At 37.7% G+C, this 19,094-nt stretch overlaps 1 protein-coding gene and 1 long non-coding RNA gene across 5 annotated transcripts in view; one reads left to right on the forward strand and one right to left on the reverse strand.

Moving 5' to 3' along the window:
* EBF1 (EBF transcription factor 1) overlaps positions 1-6,083 on the reverse strand; it is a 166,225-nt gene extending 160,142 nt beyond the window's left edge. For all 4 annotated transcript variants that reach the window (XM_053465655.1, XM_053465653.1, XM_053465654.1 and 1 more), the window contains exons 1-4: positions 5,907-6,083; positions 3,330-3,486; positions 2,492-2,555; positions 924-979 (exon numbers count right to left, since the gene is read on the reverse strand). In XM_053465655.1, the coding sequence (XP_053321630.1) occupies positions 924-979; positions 2,492-2,555; positions 3,330-3,486; positions 5,907-6,040 (411 nt within the window). In that variant the 5' untranslated portion in view covers positions 6,041-6,083. The remainder of the gene's footprint in view (positions 1-923; positions 980-2,491; positions 2,556-3,329; positions 3,487-5,906) is intronic.
* LOC128492927 (uncharacterized) overlaps positions 1-19,094 on the forward strand; it is a 193,981-nt gene that overhangs the window by 60,948 nt on the left and 113,939 nt on the right. The window lies entirely within an intron of this gene.

Here is a 19,094-nt window from a genome sequence, read left to right on the forward strand (position 1 = left end):
TATGAGATTAACCCAGGCCGTATGATGGGATATATTTTGCCAATGGTTGAAAATATCTGTCTATGGCAGCCGAATGCATATGGGTCCATGACATGCTGATTGCCAAGGGGTTAAGAGGGAGTCTGACCCTAGACATCTGTTCAACCTGATGCCTACATGGACCATGTGGGAGTGAGCAGCAGGGGACATATAGCTCAGAGCACAATGCGTTCACCAGTCTCTCTGTGACACTCTATGTGTACAAGGTTCACACAGGGGCCTTATTACCCATGCCAAACACATTAGCACCGAACTGTTCATCATGGCTTATTAAGGAATAGCGACATAGCTACAAACACGAGGCCAAGCCAACCGGTCTTGGAAGCTTACAACAGCTGATTGCTACTGGTCATGCCGGGCATGCCTTGATCTCTCTATACCACCAAAGCTGACTCCCAGCTCATAAGCATGGTAAATAAGCTAATATTATTACCATGGGGCCATTTAGGCCAACAGAACATCCTCCGAACAAAACTATTCTGTCTATCCAACATCACCAACTCCTAAAAACATTGTTTGGTGTCACTGTTCCCACATAAACAGTCAGTCCAAAGCAGATTCACATCCAACAGAATCACCATGCCTTCATCAGTGCTATATTACAATGATATCCTCAAATAATCGCATATATGTGCACTATTTAGCCATATTTCTCCCCATATACACAAAAATCATGATATTCAGCAGCATACAGCCTTTTCACAAATAGTGTTTGCTGGGGTAAGCGTGAGCTGGTATCACATTGTCCACAAAGCCACCTTAATATTGCACCAATCTCAATCCTAATGACCACAAACAATACTTTATTAAGAAAAAAAGTGCATTTACAATGTTATGGGCAAAGTTTGTTCACAACTGGGGAAAAAAAGGTTTAAAATCCATACCTGTTTTGTCATTGAGTCTATTAAACGAACATAAAAATCCTGTTCTGTTCTTATACCTGAAAAATAGAAGGGTTGTGATGAAATCAAAGTTAATTAAAAAAAAAGGAGAAGTGAGAATATTATAAGCAGTTGGGTCTTGGGTCAATTATCCATACAAGCAAAGTGAATATATATATATATATATATATATATATATATATATATATATATATATATATATATATATATATATATATATATATATATATATATATATATATGATCTAGCTCATTCACATATTATGATTTAACAAAAAATAATTTGCATAATATTCAATATAAACATATACTTCTATGTATTGATAAAGAATCCTTCAGTATGTAATGGGTATTATAGGCAGCTCTAATAACCTATTACCTGTTATATATATATATATATATATATATGTATAATTTGGAAACATTTTATAAGGGTATGGACCAAAGACCAGTGTGGCTGCTTAGCTTAACCCTTTACATGGCAAGTAGACTTTGCAATGCCTTGCTTTTTTCCATTAAGGCATTAAAGACTTACAGTGGTGAAAAAGATCGCCAGCAAGGAAGAGGTTAATGATACAGTTCAAGAGGGGAATTTGTCCAGCACACAGGGGCAAGTGATTGTACTCTCATCTCATAATCTGACATGTCACTGGTGGATTTACATGTCATTAAAAGAAATGAATGTAGTTCCTTTCAAAGCTATTATCACCCCCTCCACTGACTCTATAATATTTCATCATTATATATTTTAATGACTATATTGAGTAGGGAGCATTCGGTAACCTGGTAATCAAGAGTTAATGAATACAACAGGTCTACATTAAACAACGTTTATTTATTTATTTTTTGAAAACATTAGAATGGTTTTCGTTTTAACCCTTTAAGTTCCAGAAGGAGGATAAAGCTTTGCAGAAGAAAAACAAAACAGCCAATTTTATTTCTTTTTTTTTTTTTTTTTTTTTTAAAACCCGTTGTAATAATATTTTTAGGACTGTAAAATAAAGCTCCTCACTTCCCCAGAGCCATTTCAGTGAATTATGACATTTTATTTTACTGATGTGAAAGCCAGTAATTCTTCATATCATTACCAGGCCAGCCAAGAATAATATCAGCGTGCCCTGCCTTATAATTCTTCATGTTATGTCTAAAATAAAGAAACTTTAAGTAAAACAACTTTTTATCACCACCACCCCCCCCCCAAACAAAAGCTATTCGGTCCCGAAACGGTTAATTCGGACCAGAAACACATTAGGGCTTCCTCTCTTGATACATTGTAGCATTCACCTCTTCAGTGCCACAGTGGTCATAAACATTAACACTTTCATGGTTAAAGAGAGATTCAGGGACTTCATCAATATTAGAAAACAACCTTTTAATTGTGATATATCCATAAAATAGTTAAGTATCGTTATTATTATTATTATTATTATTATTACTAATACATATACATGAGGATATTCAATAATAAAAATTATTTTTCTTGATTTTATTAAGACAGTATATTTATCATTTTATGAATTATATGTAAAGTTATAAGATGAGATACTCACCATTACTATATAGAAGCTGCAGGCGGTAATGTATTCCATTATTAGTTTTTTCACTGCTGGTTTCCTGGTTTTCAGAAGAAAAAACAAATTGAGCCTAATTATTTGAGATAGGAGAACAATAAAATATATATAGTGGGCATTCTATGAGTTGATTAAATAAACCATATTAAAGTTATTTCTAGATCTTAAAGAAGGTACTTTTGGGGATACACAGGGTTAATGATAGCAATCTATATTTTCTGGGGGTTAATTTTATTTTGTTTTTGTTTTTAATAAACAAATTAAAATAAAAAAATATAACACATTTGATATTTATGTATAAAGATTACATTTGAAGGGTTGTGGCGTGTGTTAAAATAAAAGCCATCATGTCTGATAAATATTTAATCAGAACATTTGGGATTTTAACTGGAGTGGAAAACATATATTTTTATGATGTCATCAAAAATTCAAGCTTGTTTAGAATTCAAGAAGAATGCGTTGATTTCCGGTACGTTTTTTACGGTGAAACAAGCCGAAGGGGTAACATTGTAACATAGAAATGTAACGCGTCTTAACTGTATGGATTGTATGGATCAAGGGGCAGCGTGGTGGGCTCTGATCTATACATTGTGAGCAGAATGGATTAAAACAAAAGTTGATTATTTTTAGGATCGATGGAGATTAATCTTACTTTTAACCCTAGATGGTATAATAAAAGCGTTTCTATTTTATCTGGAAGCGCTATTTCCCAGCTGGTGTTTTTTGGGTTTAGAGAGGGTCTCTAGGGTTAACAAGGAATGGTTAAGTCCCCTTTGGTGGCCCTCAAGGGGATCTGGTGGCTGTTGTCCCCCCTCACCTTCTCCTTCTCCACGAAGCCCACGAACGCCGTCCTTTCTATTTCCACGGGCTGCCCCTGTCGGTCGTACAAAGCCAGGACAAAGTGGAAAAAGTTGGACTTTCTCAGGTTGGATGGTGGTTGCTTTTCAAAATGTGCCCTGGCCAGCCCCACACCACTGCAGCCAAAAAAAAGTAGGGTTAGATTTGGAGAAGGCAACCTACCCCACAGACACATGAATAACCACTTGGTAGCCCCAACTCCATGAATCCCACATAGTAATAGTCATATATAATATATGCTGCTAGGAATATAGATGTGCTACTGGGACCTCCAACATGTCCAGGTGAAGATCAAGCCTCTAACACATCACCTTCCATTCATTACTCCATCAATGAAAGTCTTGAGGGCCTTCAACACAATCCTTAGATTCCCCTTATTCTGCTGCATTGATATTTTTCTTGTAATTTTCATATTTTAGAGACCTCTTCATCCACAGAATATCCCACCAGTCCAATTTTGTACTTCTACTCTGTATTTACAACAAAAGTCACCCCTATAGCCTTTAGTACCCCCTAATGGGCTGACACCGGTTCCCCCTCCAACCCTGTCTACATTTTCAATTCCCTTAGCCCAAAGTGACCCAAAACACATTTAATTTATATCACCCACCTCACACAATCCCAAAGTCATATAACATTTCTTCCATGATTGTCCTTTCCTATGATTTAATACCTTCCATAAAAATTTCTTCCCTGCATCCTATATCACCATGTAAAGCATGTACTTGTTCTCCTCCACATAAAATATTAACCCTTGGACTTTATCTTGCATTTATCTTATTTTTAGTTTGGGTTCCATTCGTGTCATAAATGTACAGTACAACTAATTTAAGTAATCATCACAAACTATCAGGTTTTTGCAAACTACGCCTGTTAGGAAAAAAAATCTGCCATATTTGACAATTTCCACATTCTCCTGAAACTAATTCTAATTGAATTCATTTTCTTTCCCTGATCATAAAAGTTTGTTTATTTGCGGATTGTGGTTACAGAACTCATTGGAAACACATTTTTTTGTATTTTCACAAAGCTTGCAGTATATAAACTCCACAATTTGAAAATTAAACCATATCTTATTAATTAGGATCCTTAGCTAATTTTTAACTGGAAAACGTGTTAAATCTAGATAAGAAAAAGGAACCTTAAACTTTTGGTTATATGGATCTGTTATCTCTCTCTGTATTGATTCACTTATTCTATGTATAAAAAATATATATGACATTATCATCAGAGGTTAAAACAATTTAATTGTTCAAAGTTAATAAGGAATATTTGAAAATTTAATACATATATATATATATATTGAGAAATATGTACCTAAATATGTGAAATGTTTTGACAAGCATTGTTAAAATCTCTTTGCAAATAGGGATACAATTAAACTAAATTTATGGTAACTATGTAATCATATTACATTCTCCTACCTGTCATCTATCTATCTGATAGATATAAGTACATACGTATATACATATATGTACACACACACATACATATATATATATATATATATATATACATATATATATATATTTATATTTATTTTACATTATGTTAAACTTTTATCAGACCCAGGAACTCAAGAGATCTCACCTACTGTGTTTTAACATTCACCGACTTTTTATTTCTTCATATAATATATAATTAGTCATTATTTGTATGAAATCAGTTAAAAGGCGAATATTGTTTTTTATATATATATATATTATCGGCCCTGCTAATAGACAATAATAATTGATAATAATAATATTAAAAAGTTTCTAAAAGTCCGGATGAAAGCAGAACTATTTAAATTGGAAGTTTGATGAAAGGTGATGAGATAGATATAGATAGATTGGTAGATAGATAGATAGATAGATAGATAGATAGATAGATAGATAGATAGATAGATAGATAGATGATAGATAGATAGATGATAGATAGATAGATAGATAGATAGATAGATAGATAGATAGATAGATAGATAGATAGATGGATAGATATAGATAGATTGGTAGATAGATAGATAGATAGATAGATAGATAGATAGATAGGTAGATAGAACTTTGTTTTTATAATTATAAATGAAAGTTTATCAAAATAAAAAATATATATAAAAAGTCCTGGGTTACTAGATGCATGGCTGGGATGGATAGATAGGTATATAGACAGATAAATGGATAGACAGTTTTATTGATAGATAGATAGATAGATAGATAGATAGATAGATAGATAGATAGATAGATAGATAGATAGATAGATAGATAGATAGATATCGTATACAATGATGGAGTTGGATCCAGGGTTAGCTGTTGATGGTATTTATATATATATATATATATATATATATATATATATAGATATAGATATAGATATATATATAGCGCCAGCAGATTCCGTAGCGCTGTTACTATAGTATAAAATGATTTAAATGGTACTCGGTATAAGTTTCTTTAAATTGACCTAGAATTGTATGTTGAGGAGGGAGTCAGACCCCTCAGGTCAGCACCATGGAGACCCAGGGGTAGTCCCTGCACACTCTCAGCCGGGTCTGTCCTACCTCTGGGCGGCTGTGTTTGCGTCCAGCACCCCGGCTCCTTGCATCCAGGTCCGGACAGCGTTCATCCCGCTGCTTAGGGGCTCCTCCTTCATGCTGCTGCCACTTCTCTGGATGCTTTCCTGAATGCCAAACATGAAAACTGGCTTCTTTCCCCCCCACCTCTCTCTTGATTCCCCCCAAAAAAATATCCCCCACACACCCCCTTACCCCAGTCCCTCTCCCTTCTTCAAGGGAGAAAAATAATAATATTAATAATAATAGTGCCAAAAAGAAGAAGAAGTAGCCCTGGGGATCCAAACACCAGCAAAGGAGGTCTCTGTGGCTGGCTTGCAAATCCAAGGCAGGAGGAGCCGCAGGGAGATGCTAGGGCTTGCAGGGAAGGAGGTCCAGGTCCTCCAGAATGAGAGCAAACAGATGATGGGCAACAATCACAACAGCAGAATCACAACGACCACCAGCAGAATGCGAAGAGGACTTCCTGGTGGGAGTTTAGGAAACAATAGGATGAACTTGAGACGCCACCAAAAAATCAAATGTCATCTTCTCATCAGAACAACCAAGTGCTTCATCCAAGAACAGTTGCGGGGACCTCTTCTTGTCTCCTTTGTAAGTAGAGAAACAATGTATCAACGATCAGGATGCAGGCATTCTAGGAGGATTCCTGACTCTGTGGTCCTCTTGGAATCGGTGGGCAGGGGTGATGGTACTTTGCAGTTCTCTTGCTTTGCTAAAGAGACCTTGGAGCATGAAGGCAGGGAGGGGGGGAGATGGTTGTCTGCCTGTGGACCAGAGAGACCCTAATAACCCTGGTTTGGGGTAATGGAGTGAAGGATGCTTGCAGGAACCCCCTGCCTGACCTGGCTCTGTATCTCCTTCCCAGTGGAATCCACAGTAACTATCCCCAAACCTACACACGAGCCCACTATCTCCCTTAGGGAGAGGGCGTTAGATGCTCTGCTAGCCATGCCCAGTTATTTGCATACACCCTTTCTTCCTCCTCACAACCAGCCAATAGCAGGCTGATCCCTAGTACAGACCCAGCCTTAACCACGCCTCCTTTCTTCCATTGCAAGCTGAGAAAGTTGCTTGTTCTTGAGAGTGTGTAAGGGAGCAGCTCACTAATACCTATTGTTACAGGCTAAGGATCTCACCACACTCCATCAATTAGTTTGGAAACAGGGGTTTTGACATATGCAGTGTGGCTTCATGTGCTCTCTTTTTTTCCCCCCCTTCTCTCTTTTTTTTTTTTTGCAGAGAAAGCCCCTGAGGGAGGTCTGTTTGGTCATGGAGGCATTTACATGTAAGAGATTATTGGTATTGCAAGCTGTGATTGAGAGCAATTAGCAGGCACAAGGACAGGATGGTGCAGAAGACAAGATGCTAACAGGCATTGTGTCAAGGGTTCCCCTGGCAGAGGAGTCACATCAACCTAAAGGGCATGGCGATAAAATAATACAAAATGCACTGCTATTGTTTAAAGAACTTTAAATATAATACAGGATGACACTGAAAAAATAACACATGCTTTAGACTTCACCGAGGAGACCTCTTTACAGGGCAATTGCTCCAGAATTCTATATAATTGTAGACATTTTATGGGGTAAATGACTCATATAGCTCGCTTGTGCCTACTACCTTAATCTTTTGCACTTTTTAATGTATATGTTGGCAAACATTCAATTGTCCATGCTATTTCCATTATGGCAGGGACATCACAGAGCAGGGGTAGGAAAAGTATCACCGGTGTCCATGACAAAGCTTACGGGGCATTTAGTCAAAGGTCCTTCACGAAGAATGTTGCTGCCTTCACATATACATATGCAGCAAACATGCAATAGACTTTAAAGAAAAGGTAGTATGGATTTGTAGACCATGAGAACATTTTTCTTATGCTAAGGAATGGTCCATCAAAAGGTCTCCAAGTCTTACATTATATTATACATTGAGAAAACATGATTAATATTGGGGCCACCTAGACCTTTCGGCATCCGGTCAAAAGTCTACGGCAAGAATTTCATGATGACTTGAAACGCAGTACAGCGCGGCGGAATAGGATGGAGCTTTATAAAACAATAAAAAGTGTAGTTATACGATGGGCCATCAATCAAAAATTGCCGGATCTTAAGATCAGGTGCATCTGCTGTGGCTTTCATGGAGAGGAACCTGTATTTGGAATGTAAAGTAAGGCTTCGAGCATTGTGAGAGAGATGTTAATGTTAAGAATTGTGTTGGGGTTCTCAAGAGACCAACTATTGTAGTCGTTCAGAAAACCATGGAGGAACCATTGGCTTGCAAGCATGGCTTTTCCTAATTACAGGTCTCGGAGGTATGGGTCAATGCCTCCAATAACTCAAGCTTATTTGTCTGTGACATTGCATTACCAAGGGCATTATAATTCCTTCCCCTACTTATATTTCCAGAGATATGAGGAAAACAGGCCATGTGATGTAATGGTGAAGTCAAACGACTCAGGTATGGTCATTACCCACCGATAATTGGGCAGAACAGCCATAAAATGGTCTTTTTCACGCATATGGTCCTATAACAACAACCCACGGGATCTATACATCAAGAGAACCCTATTAATACCATGTGGTGTATGAGTTATGTTCCGGCTCGGTATGGTGTCAGAGATGTCATCCTTCAAGGACACAAATCAGTATGCTACGAGGATTCCAGCCCTAATACAATGTGGCACTTTAATGGAAAAGTACCGGGGGCCATGCCGGGGACTTATACTTTATATAAGTAAGACAATGAGGGGCACACGTCAGCATGTTGTTGAAATGTGCCAACTGGCCATTTTTAGGTCTTTTTTCTTTTTTTTTTTATTAAACTTGGATTTATGATGTCATTTCACCCAGACGTAGAGAGAAAAAGACATTTCTGATTTCATGAATTAAAGGAACATCTGCCCTCCTCTCGACATTGGAGTTCATTTTGCTTCGACCCCCAACGCGTTTCGCAGCACGCAAACCCGAGCGTATGTTCCTGGTTCGCAAGATAATGAGGATTTCGCCTAATACTTTGCTAGGGCACAAGAAGACCCGGGGGGCCGACACTGAAATATTCTTTTCACGCAAATCATTATTTTGAAATATTTTGACCCAAAAATTTCATTTTTGTAAACGAAAATGTTGCTAAAATGTTTCCAAAGTTTTGCTAAATGAATACGTTTTGCTAAATGTAAACACAGGAAATTCAAATTCCGCTAAATTTGTGACCTTTCATACGGCAAACTAGATTTATTCTGCATCGGATAGATATGCCGAAAACAACTCATTTAAAAACATATAATGTGATGGCAGATCAGACCCTTTTGGCCCGTTTACCGCTGCAAAGACTCAGACCTTAACCAGTCGTCGGTCTCGTCTTGAATTCAGGAGCCGTATGCCTATCCCATGCATCTACCACTTCTGCTGGGAGGCTGCTCCACTTATCTACCACCCTTTTGAAAAAAATAATATAATTTATTATACTGGAATCTGATACTTATGTACAGATAACATCCAAGAATATGCAGTAAAGGGAAATAGTTAATACATGCGATCCAGTATTTGCTGTTGATTTTGTAAAAAAAAAAAAAAAGAAACATTCACAATTCATGGCAACAAAGAGGTTAATGTGGCATTTGCAGAGCCGTCTTCTTACTAAGCCCCATATGGAAGGGCAATAAAATAAAAGCACTCATCCATGTAACATCCTTCCCAGACATTTTTAGCATTAAATCCTTAGTTTAACATATGTTTTACGGTGTTTTTATAGGAGAGGGAAAGGGAGTAGATGAATGTGCGTGCTTTAACCCCTTAAATGCCAGGCAAGGAGCAACTTGCAACTTGCTATTTTATAGGCCACATAGGAACTAAGTTTAATATTTTTTTAATGACGTTGTATTTTGTACAAAGCCGGAAAAAAAAAAAGGAATGCAAAAGATCAGAGATTTTAACTATTTCCTGTATGGTAACTATTTTTTTCTTGGGTTCCATTTCCGTATATTTATTTTTTTCTGTTTTTTTTTTTTGTTAATGTATTTATTCTTTTGAAGCATGACTGTTTGAATTTGTGATTTTCTACACGCCGAGCTCCAAAATCCATGTAGAGCAACTTGTGATGTCGGGCACACATTGTCTTATTAGCAATGGTGCGGGTTTTCAGCAAAATGCCCCTGGTGCCCCTTCAGGCGAAATGTGGAATTGCAACTAGAAATTAAAGCGCCACTAATTCACCAATTATCCCAGCTTTGTCTTTCACCGCTACTCAAAGGCTTTGATGTGTACATTGACATACCATACAGTTATCGAACTACAATGCCCAAAGGCTAGCTGAGGGTTATGGGAGTTGTTGGTCAAATATACCCAAAAAGCTGCATGTTGAGTAGCTCTGATTTCATAGCCCCCCTTCATTGACCCCATGGGTTAGCAAATAGGAAGCCATGCTGTTATCGAACTACAATGCCCAAAGGCTAGCTGAGGGTTATGGGAGTTGCTGGTCAAATAAACCTCTGATTTCATACCCCTCTTTCATTGACCCCATTGCATTGTATAGCGGTGCGTAACCGGTTGGCTTTTTGTAAATAATCGTAATAAATGATCCTTTACGTAATATTTCAGTGTCGTTTGTCAGAAGGTTAACTTCTCTTTATCTCAAGATTCAGTGACTGCAAAATCAGAGTTGAATAGTCATCAGATTTCTGTGTCGTACAGTCAAAGCAAAACAGATTACCGACATTACAGATTTTTTTTTTCCCCCCTCTCTCTTTGCGGAAAATTCCTGCTTATGCTATCCATTAGGAAGCTGAAGTTTATTGTCTCATAACAGAGCAGATTATGTCTTGCTGAATATATGTTTATGGTTCATAAAGAGGGATATATAAAGATTAGTATGCAGGACGGTTTTACTCTATTGTAACGGTATTCATAATTTTTAACTCCGCAAACACAAAATCAGCACATTTACATCCATTAATCCTAAAAAAAAAAAATAACGGTTTAAAAAAAACACATTAATAATAACATTTCACTTTTTTTTCCTGTGAAAAGGAGTCATGTTTGGCAGAACATCAGGAACGCGGAAGGTTTTCAAAACGAGAACGGCCGTGGTGATTTCTATCCGTACCGCCGTCTACTACAACTCCTATCATGTTCAGCCATCCAATTGCTCAGCTATCTTCAAAAGACAGCGATTTAAGCTCCCTGGCCTCGTATGATAATGTGAGTTAAGTTATGAGACATGCGTGTACACAAAATATACGCACATGCACATATATATCCTTAAAAATCCTTAAGATCTAGGCGCAGATATAAAGTCTAAGATACCAAAAGGCTTAGAAAGGGTTGATTTTTGTTCACTCGGCGTTACTTTAATTATTATATTTATATATATTTTTTTTCTAATTTACCAAATATTTTTAGAATTCAAGGGCCTTCAGAAGCCAACCAGATATTTTTAGAACATTCACTAAGTTCTATATAAACTTTTCTAGAACGGGGGGAACTAGTATTTTTAAAAGTCATGGTCCCTTGGCTCCATTCCATGGCAGGAGCTCTTGGAACCTGTCCCTTGTTCTTTATATATTGGAGTCTGTTCAGAAAAGATCAAATGGGTGCGAATTAATGCTTAACTTGTGCATCGAGAAACGTTGACTCCAATGGCAACTTCATAGGAAGGCGCTCAACGTGACTCAACTGAGCTTCAAGTCGAGTTACGACGGAAACAGTAAAGTGGTCAACTTGACTCTCAAATTGCAACAAGCCACTTCAGGAGAAGGCAAGTTGGTCCAGATCTCAACCAAACTCAACGGGACTGACAGCTAACGTGGCCAAGTTGACCATCAACTCCACCAGCAACTCAAGTGGGAGAGTTGTATGACTTCAGTTGGCGAAACTCATGATTGAAAGACTCAACAACCAACTCCATGGCATTCAGACTGAACTCAACATCCACCCAACAGAAGTCTGCAACATCCAATTAGAGTCATCTTGACTTTGTATGTATGGGTTTGTTGGTGAGTTGGCTTGGCTGAGTGCTGTTAGAGTTAAGTTAACGTTCTGTTATAACTCAACCAACGCCACAAACATTGGAGATCAGATAGGATAGCAAGGACTTGCATTTAAAACAGTATTGATATGTTCCAAGTTGTTTTCAGGTGACACCACTAACTAGGTCTATAGCGCAGTGTAGCACAAGGAATCATGGGTTTTCCTGCTATAGAAGGAACATTCTTCACTGCATCCTCAATAACCGGGGCCTCTCCTATGGATTTGTCATATATCTTCAGGACCTGAATCTGACACCGTGCTGTTGCAAACACATCTTAACTCCTGAAGCACATAATTTGAGTCCGGTAAAAGCGTAAAAAAAAATCTCATAAATTAAAGCGGGGAAAAAAAAAGCCCCCTGTAAATCTCTTGTAGATGACGATAGATTTTTTTATTCAGCTGGAGTGTATCTATAAATTAAACGCTCCAGATCACACAGCAGTCATAAAACGAGGAAAACGCACACGTCAAAATGTAAAAACTATGTTTCCAGCAGAGGAACGGGTGAAACGGTGAACATGCAAAGACAAACACGGCAGTGATTCCGATACAACAGCGGCCAAGGATCTTCTGTATGTTAGCGATGAAGGAGTCACAGAGAGGGTTTGGAATGACTCCCTGCTTCATAATCTGATTTTGTTACAATGTGTTTTCTCCAACTATTTAAACAATAATTATTATGGTAGATAATCGAATATTATATTTTTTCCAGCAAAAGTGTATTTTAAAGCATTAACTCTCGCATGCTAAGCAAATAAACCTTACAGATCTGTTATTTATTAATTAATTCATTCATTCGTTCATTCATTCATTCATTCTATGGAGGTTTAATCTCATAGAATCATAGAATTAGGAGCTTTTTTGGTTTCTTTGGTGACAGCCAATTAGCGCTTGCCTTTGTGACACATGACCATTAAATTAAATCATTAAATGAGGCAACATTTTACTTGATTAGATTTTTTTATGGTAAATGGTTTTGGGCATTCAAGGGTGCTGGGAATGATGTTTCAAGTACCCCCTTTGAGTTCAGAAGGGTAGATTTTCTTTAGCTGATGACCCAAGCTCTTCATTGCGGGTTATCCTCTAAGATCAGACGACTCTTCTTGTTGCGAGATGTTAATGTGCCGATTTCTTTACGGCAAATATTTTTCAGTTAAGTGTCTGGCGGCAATACACGTGCTCTGTGTGGGCAGTCCAGGGTACGAGGGGCCTTACTACCCAATTATTTGGATGGGTTAATGGTATTAGTGGTTAGTGGCAGATCCATTCCTGCTGTCTGGTAGATACACGCATCCGCAGAATACATATAAAAACGTAATATATGGCCACGAGTATCCAGCCAGCAGCCGCAGGTACATGGTGGTCACCGGCAGGTCATCTCCAGTCCAGCCCTCTATATTTTTTGTTGGTTAAATATTGCCCTTTTTGAAGATATTTTGGCACTAGAACGCCCCTTCTAGAGTGTAAGCTCTTTCTAGATGTTTACCCCGAAGCTCTTTGTAATCATTGTGTTTTTTCATTCTGTGGTCCCCTGCTGTGCAAACACTGCAGAAGGTTAATACACAAAACAGAATTCATATTCATGTAATGCGTTATGGGGTCTTGACCTGTATTCTGTGTCGCCATAGGTTACAGATGCTGATTTTGGTGTATAAAACCGTAATACTGGGGGTCCTGGGCCAGTAATAGCCCGGACTGTATTCAGATGGTTTACCGGGGGTAGTACAGGCTCAGGGCCAATTTACAATCTTTCTGACAAGCCTTCCCTGGGGATGTCATGTTGGATTTTGCCTCTATATCCCTAAGCTGCTGCCAGTCCCCCATTAGGAATGATGTATCGGCAGAGGGGGACCTCGGAAAAAGGGGATTTACACACAATTTAACTGGATGATTTCATCCACAAAGCAGGAATGCTCAATTTCATAGCTAGACCTCAAAATCAATACACTTTAATAACAAACCCCTGGCTTTCTGGCGGAACCCGGTCTTTTAACGGCTTGTTAGAAAAGAAATGTTAATCCGATCGGCGGAAAGGGTTAATACGGGCGCCCTTGGTAATGAACAGATTGCACCGTGTAGACGGAATGAGCTCAGGATCCAAAACAAATACAAGGCAACCAACTAGCCCCCCAATTAAAAGGCGGATTACTGGACCTACAGTAGGGAAAGCAGTTTCGGTAACAATGTAACAATTCTTAACAAGAAATTAGATCTATACACGAGGCCCAGGGAAGAAATTCGCACGTGAAATGATTGATACACAACTTCCTGCCTCGGTGATTAGGGCATCTTTGGTGTAAAGCCACAGACGTGCTATTGATTCATTTCGCAGGAGTAGCTAAGATTTTAAAATTTACAAATTAACATTTTATTTGAATTATGATTTTTTTTTTTTTTACCTAAATAGTGGACGCCATACCCAAGAGGACTTTTGTATGAAGGTTTTGATGGCTAATGATTAGCGTTTGTCTGTAATGCACCAAAATAAATGTAATTAGGTTAAAAAAAAAAAAAAATTAAAAAAAAATACTTTTTTATAGCGTTATAATCACTAATAATTAGCGCTCGTCTCTAACGGAGCAAACCTGTTGTTTCTGTAAGTCAAATTGTTATGTTATATACTACTTGTTGTGTCCTGTCCACCCATTGTACAGCGCTACGGAATTTGATGGCGCTATATAAAACAAATAGTAATATTAATAAAATAATTTTACCAGGGTAAAATAAAAATAATAAAATAAATAAATAAATAAAAATATTGTGGGTTGGGTAAAAAAACAACAGATTTATTGTGTCGGAGCCAACATCGTCATCAATGCAATGACACGACCACACAGGCCAAAAGTTTCCTATTTATATTGAAAGTAAATAAGAAAATTTAAATATAATTCACAGACGTTGAACATAATGGTACAGAAGGAGATCATCACCAAAATTACCAATGGACCTGGTGGTAAGTAGTGATATCTGGATGGCTTTCCACAGGTTAAGGCTGTATAACTCAATAGCCAAGAGTTTAAAGAAATAGAACCTAAATGGTTACTAAGACGTGGTTAATCCCCCCCCCGGCCATTTAACAACAAAAGTCCTCTTCGGTATTTTCTTTCCGCACCCAAATAGTTCAACGCCAACGAAGGCCAAAGCAGAGCCTTTCACCGCTAAACTTGTCTAATTATTGTAAAGGGAGGAAATGAGGGGTCAGTACGGGTCAGAAAAACAAATACAGTTAAAAATCTGAATTTCCATAATAGGCAAGAACCAAAAAAAAACAATAACGTAATGGGACGGCCACGGTCACAGATGTTTAACAGCCCTGGACCACAATCTAAATACGTATCAAACTTCCTTAGGGGTCTTAGTCCATAATAAGAGGACGCGGTTCTGTCATAATGAAGATATTTAAATATCTGAACTGGATTTCCCTGGAATTAATTTATATTCTAAATATATATACCAAAACAATAATGAAATAAAACATATTTTCAACTTTTTTTTGTTTCTTAAATTGATATTTTATTTCAATTTATTATAGAATAAAGGGATTATTAATATATCTGCGTCAATAAAATATGATCCTGAAATATATTCAGTTATAATCTGAACAAAGAACAAATAAAATAAAATAATAAAGAACAAATAAAATAATAAAATTTTGTAACGTTGTATCATATATATATATATCATTTAGATATTTCCCCCACAACACCAATAACGCCATTGATGCAACGGTAGAAAATGATGGGGTAAAACAAATCTATGATGTCACACTTCTGTAACATAGTTTACACTGAAATAGAATACATTATATTTTCCTTTTATTTTATTTTTTTTAAAGCAGCCTTCACAAAGTTATGTTTTTGGTGCTAATCATTATTTTTTTTTTACTCATTTGCTTTTTTCCCATTTAACCTGTTTTCATAAACAAAACGATTGAGGTTTGAGAATGAGAGGATTTTGAATTTCTTGACCTCCCCCCCCCCCCAACATTTCCGGTGTCCAAACTGGGGCAACATTTGTTTCCTGGACTGACTTTATCTTCAGACAAGGTGCAATCTCATCTATGGCCACAAGGGGCATTCACCATAACGAGCAGATCACATATCCCAGTGGACTTTCTGTCTATATAGAAGTACAGCATGGACAGTACCGTCCGGTACGCATTATATTTATTATGGGTTGGGGTAAAATTTGCATCTTACCCTTCTAGAGCCCAAAAACTTAGCCATTGATCAAACGTATTCTTTTGGACGGAGGAGAAACTTCTAAGTGTTCTCAAGCTGAACAGTAACCATGTTGTCTGCGCCAAAATGTATTCTTCTTGTGACCAGTTTCCCGCTTTTGTGCCATGTCACCCAACTACCAGCGATCTCTGCTTTGAAGTTCTCCTGATATTTTTTTATTATCCTTTTAGAGTTTTGTTAACACTCTGTAACTGTCAAAGTGTCAAAATCTCTACAAGAAACTCCACCAAATAGGATAAATGGAGCCATATGGGTCTCTTCCCACAGGCAATTTCTACCAGGAGATACGGCCTGCTGGGTCTTCCTCGCCGCAGATGACACTAATTAGGATCTGTTTGCACGTCTGTTATTCACACAGGTAATTTAAGGATAATTTGGGTCAGTGGTACATCCAGGTTGGACCACCCTACGAGGGAGGCTTAAGTGTCGAAGGGGAAAGGTCTTTATGGACCAGAGTTTGTCAACATAACTCTCCAGATGTTGCTAAATCGCAGCCAGTCAAATGTTGATTGAAACATAGAATTTGATTGCAGATCAGACCCATTCGGCTTGATTTTCCTCCTGTGAAGACTCAAACCTTAATCAGTCGTTGGTCTCGTCTTAGATTTAGGAACCGTGTGCCTATCCCATGCATGTTTAAACCCCCTCGCTGTATTAGCCTCTCCCACCCTCTCAATAAATTAAAACTTCATTCCATGACATCTAAGCTTCTAACCCTCTAGTTTCATATTATGGCCACTTGTTCTCACATTTCTACTCCAAGTCATATATATTGAGATACCTTAGTTTTTCCTGATACTTTTTATTCTTTAAAACATTTACCATCTACCTCTAAACTCTCTTCCACATTAAAAGTCTCCCTTGTGTGGACTACTATCGGATCTATACAATGTGCAATCCTAGTTCTAGCAGTTGTACGTTTATGGGGAAATTAGGCATATACACTATATGGACAAAAGTATTGGGACACCTGACCATTACCTCAACTGGTGTTGGAAGCATAACATTGTCCAAAGTGTTTTGGTATGACCCCTGCAGCATACAAAGACATTTTGGACAATGTTCTGCTTCCAGCTTTGTGGGGACAGTTTGGGGAAGACCCTTTTCTATTCCGGCATGACTGCGCCCCAGCGCACAAAGTAAGGGCCATAAAGACACGGTTGGAAGAGTTTGATGAAGAACTTGACCGGACGCACAGAGCCCTGACCACAACCCCATCTAACACTTTTGGGATGAAATAGAACGGAGATTGCAAGCCAGACCACCTCATCCAACATCAGTTGGAAATGTATGAGGATCGGATCTTAAATTGATAAGATTTATCTATGTGAATTGCATAAGGTTTCGTTACAATGTAATTCTCATGCTGCCAGTTACATTGTGTTTTGAATAAAGAAAACTATATGTTTTAAATAATACGTTTTCTTACCCTATAGTATGGCCATACCTCCCAAGTGTCCTTGTTTTAGGGACAGTCCCTTTTTGTCTAGGAGCTCAGAATGTGTCCTGGGTGTGAGTTAATCAGTGTTCTACAGCCCTAAAAGTCACAACAATGGGTATAGAAACAGAAGAAAATGTGCTTATAAATTAAATTGTGTAAATAAATATACAATTATTAATCACCATAAGTATATCACAAAATCACATAAAAAATATTGGTAAAGCCTCAGTCCTAAATGTACCTCCTAACACAAAAGTATCTTTAGCAACTTGAAATGTTGGAAGGTAGGTGCAGCTCTGGTGTCTTATTTTTGCCTCTGCATTTATTAGTAGGTTTAGAGATATCTCCGAGGGCATCATAATAATTTTGTCAACAATAGTAAGCATACTCTGATCAGCAGAATATCTTTAATTACTGACAGTAATATCCCTTCAAATTAGGTTTTTACATGATTATAGATGAAATAATTATTGATGGGCTCATTGGTTCCTATACTGCTATGTTCTAAGCACTTGTGAAATACAAGAGCAACATCTAGTGGCAGAACATGGGTACTGCAGTCCGTATTTGAATTTGTGACAACTTCGCCCCTGGACCGTTTCGCCAGAACAAAATCTATGGGAATTATTACATAAACAGGTTAACAGAACCACAACACAACTCATCAGCTTGTAAACTACTTCTATTGAGGAATGGTTAAAAAAAAAAAAATAAAGCCTACAAACCGTTTTAAGAGACTTTATGCACACAGATTGGGTGAGGAGATCCTGAAAGCTTCTGGAGTTCTGGGTTGCATTCAGTGATGCTTCAAGACAGAGCTTTCACCACTTTCCCTGTCGTGTTTTAAAAAAACATAGATGGGGACTCGAAGAGGGTAGGACTAGTACTTTCTAGCCCGGAGTGAAGGCGAAGTCAAATGCCCCAGTCGGGTCCCCCAGTAACTCATATACACACACACACGCTATCTCACTCACCGACGGCTTCCCTGAACAGGTGTTTTCAGAGAGGTTTTGAAATTTGGGTACGAGGTAGAGAGTCTCTCTCCCATGTTAAGCTGCTGGTTGCTGCTCATTAGTTCAGACAGTCTTTGTAAAGATATGGTTTGGAGAATGGAAATTGATAAATAAACTTGTATTTATTTATTTATTTATTTATCTACTATATAACTTGTAGGCATCTAGCCCCAGCCAGTACCACATCCAAGCGAGCCAATTGAATCAATACTGGTGAGTACTATGAGAACTAGAACAGTATTTTATTCCAAAATTGATCTTGATTTTTTTTTGTTCTAACCAGAATTGTTTTTTTGGGGGGACTCTTTGCCTGGACTTTTTTTCTTTACTGACCCATAATCCATTACTCGTGACATAAGCCCTGTCTGTGGTATTACATATCAGGACATAATCATATGTTTCTTAGCAGGTCTAAAAATTATGTAATACAACACATATTGCAGCATCATTATCTA

Source organism: Spea bombifrons, chromosome 4, assembly GCF_027358695.1.
Source record: "Spea bombifrons isolate aSpeBom1 chromosome 4, aSpeBom1.2.pri, whole genome shotgun sequence".
NCBI lineage: Eukaryota > Metazoa > Chordata > Amphibia > Anura > Pelobatidae > Spea > Spea bombifrons.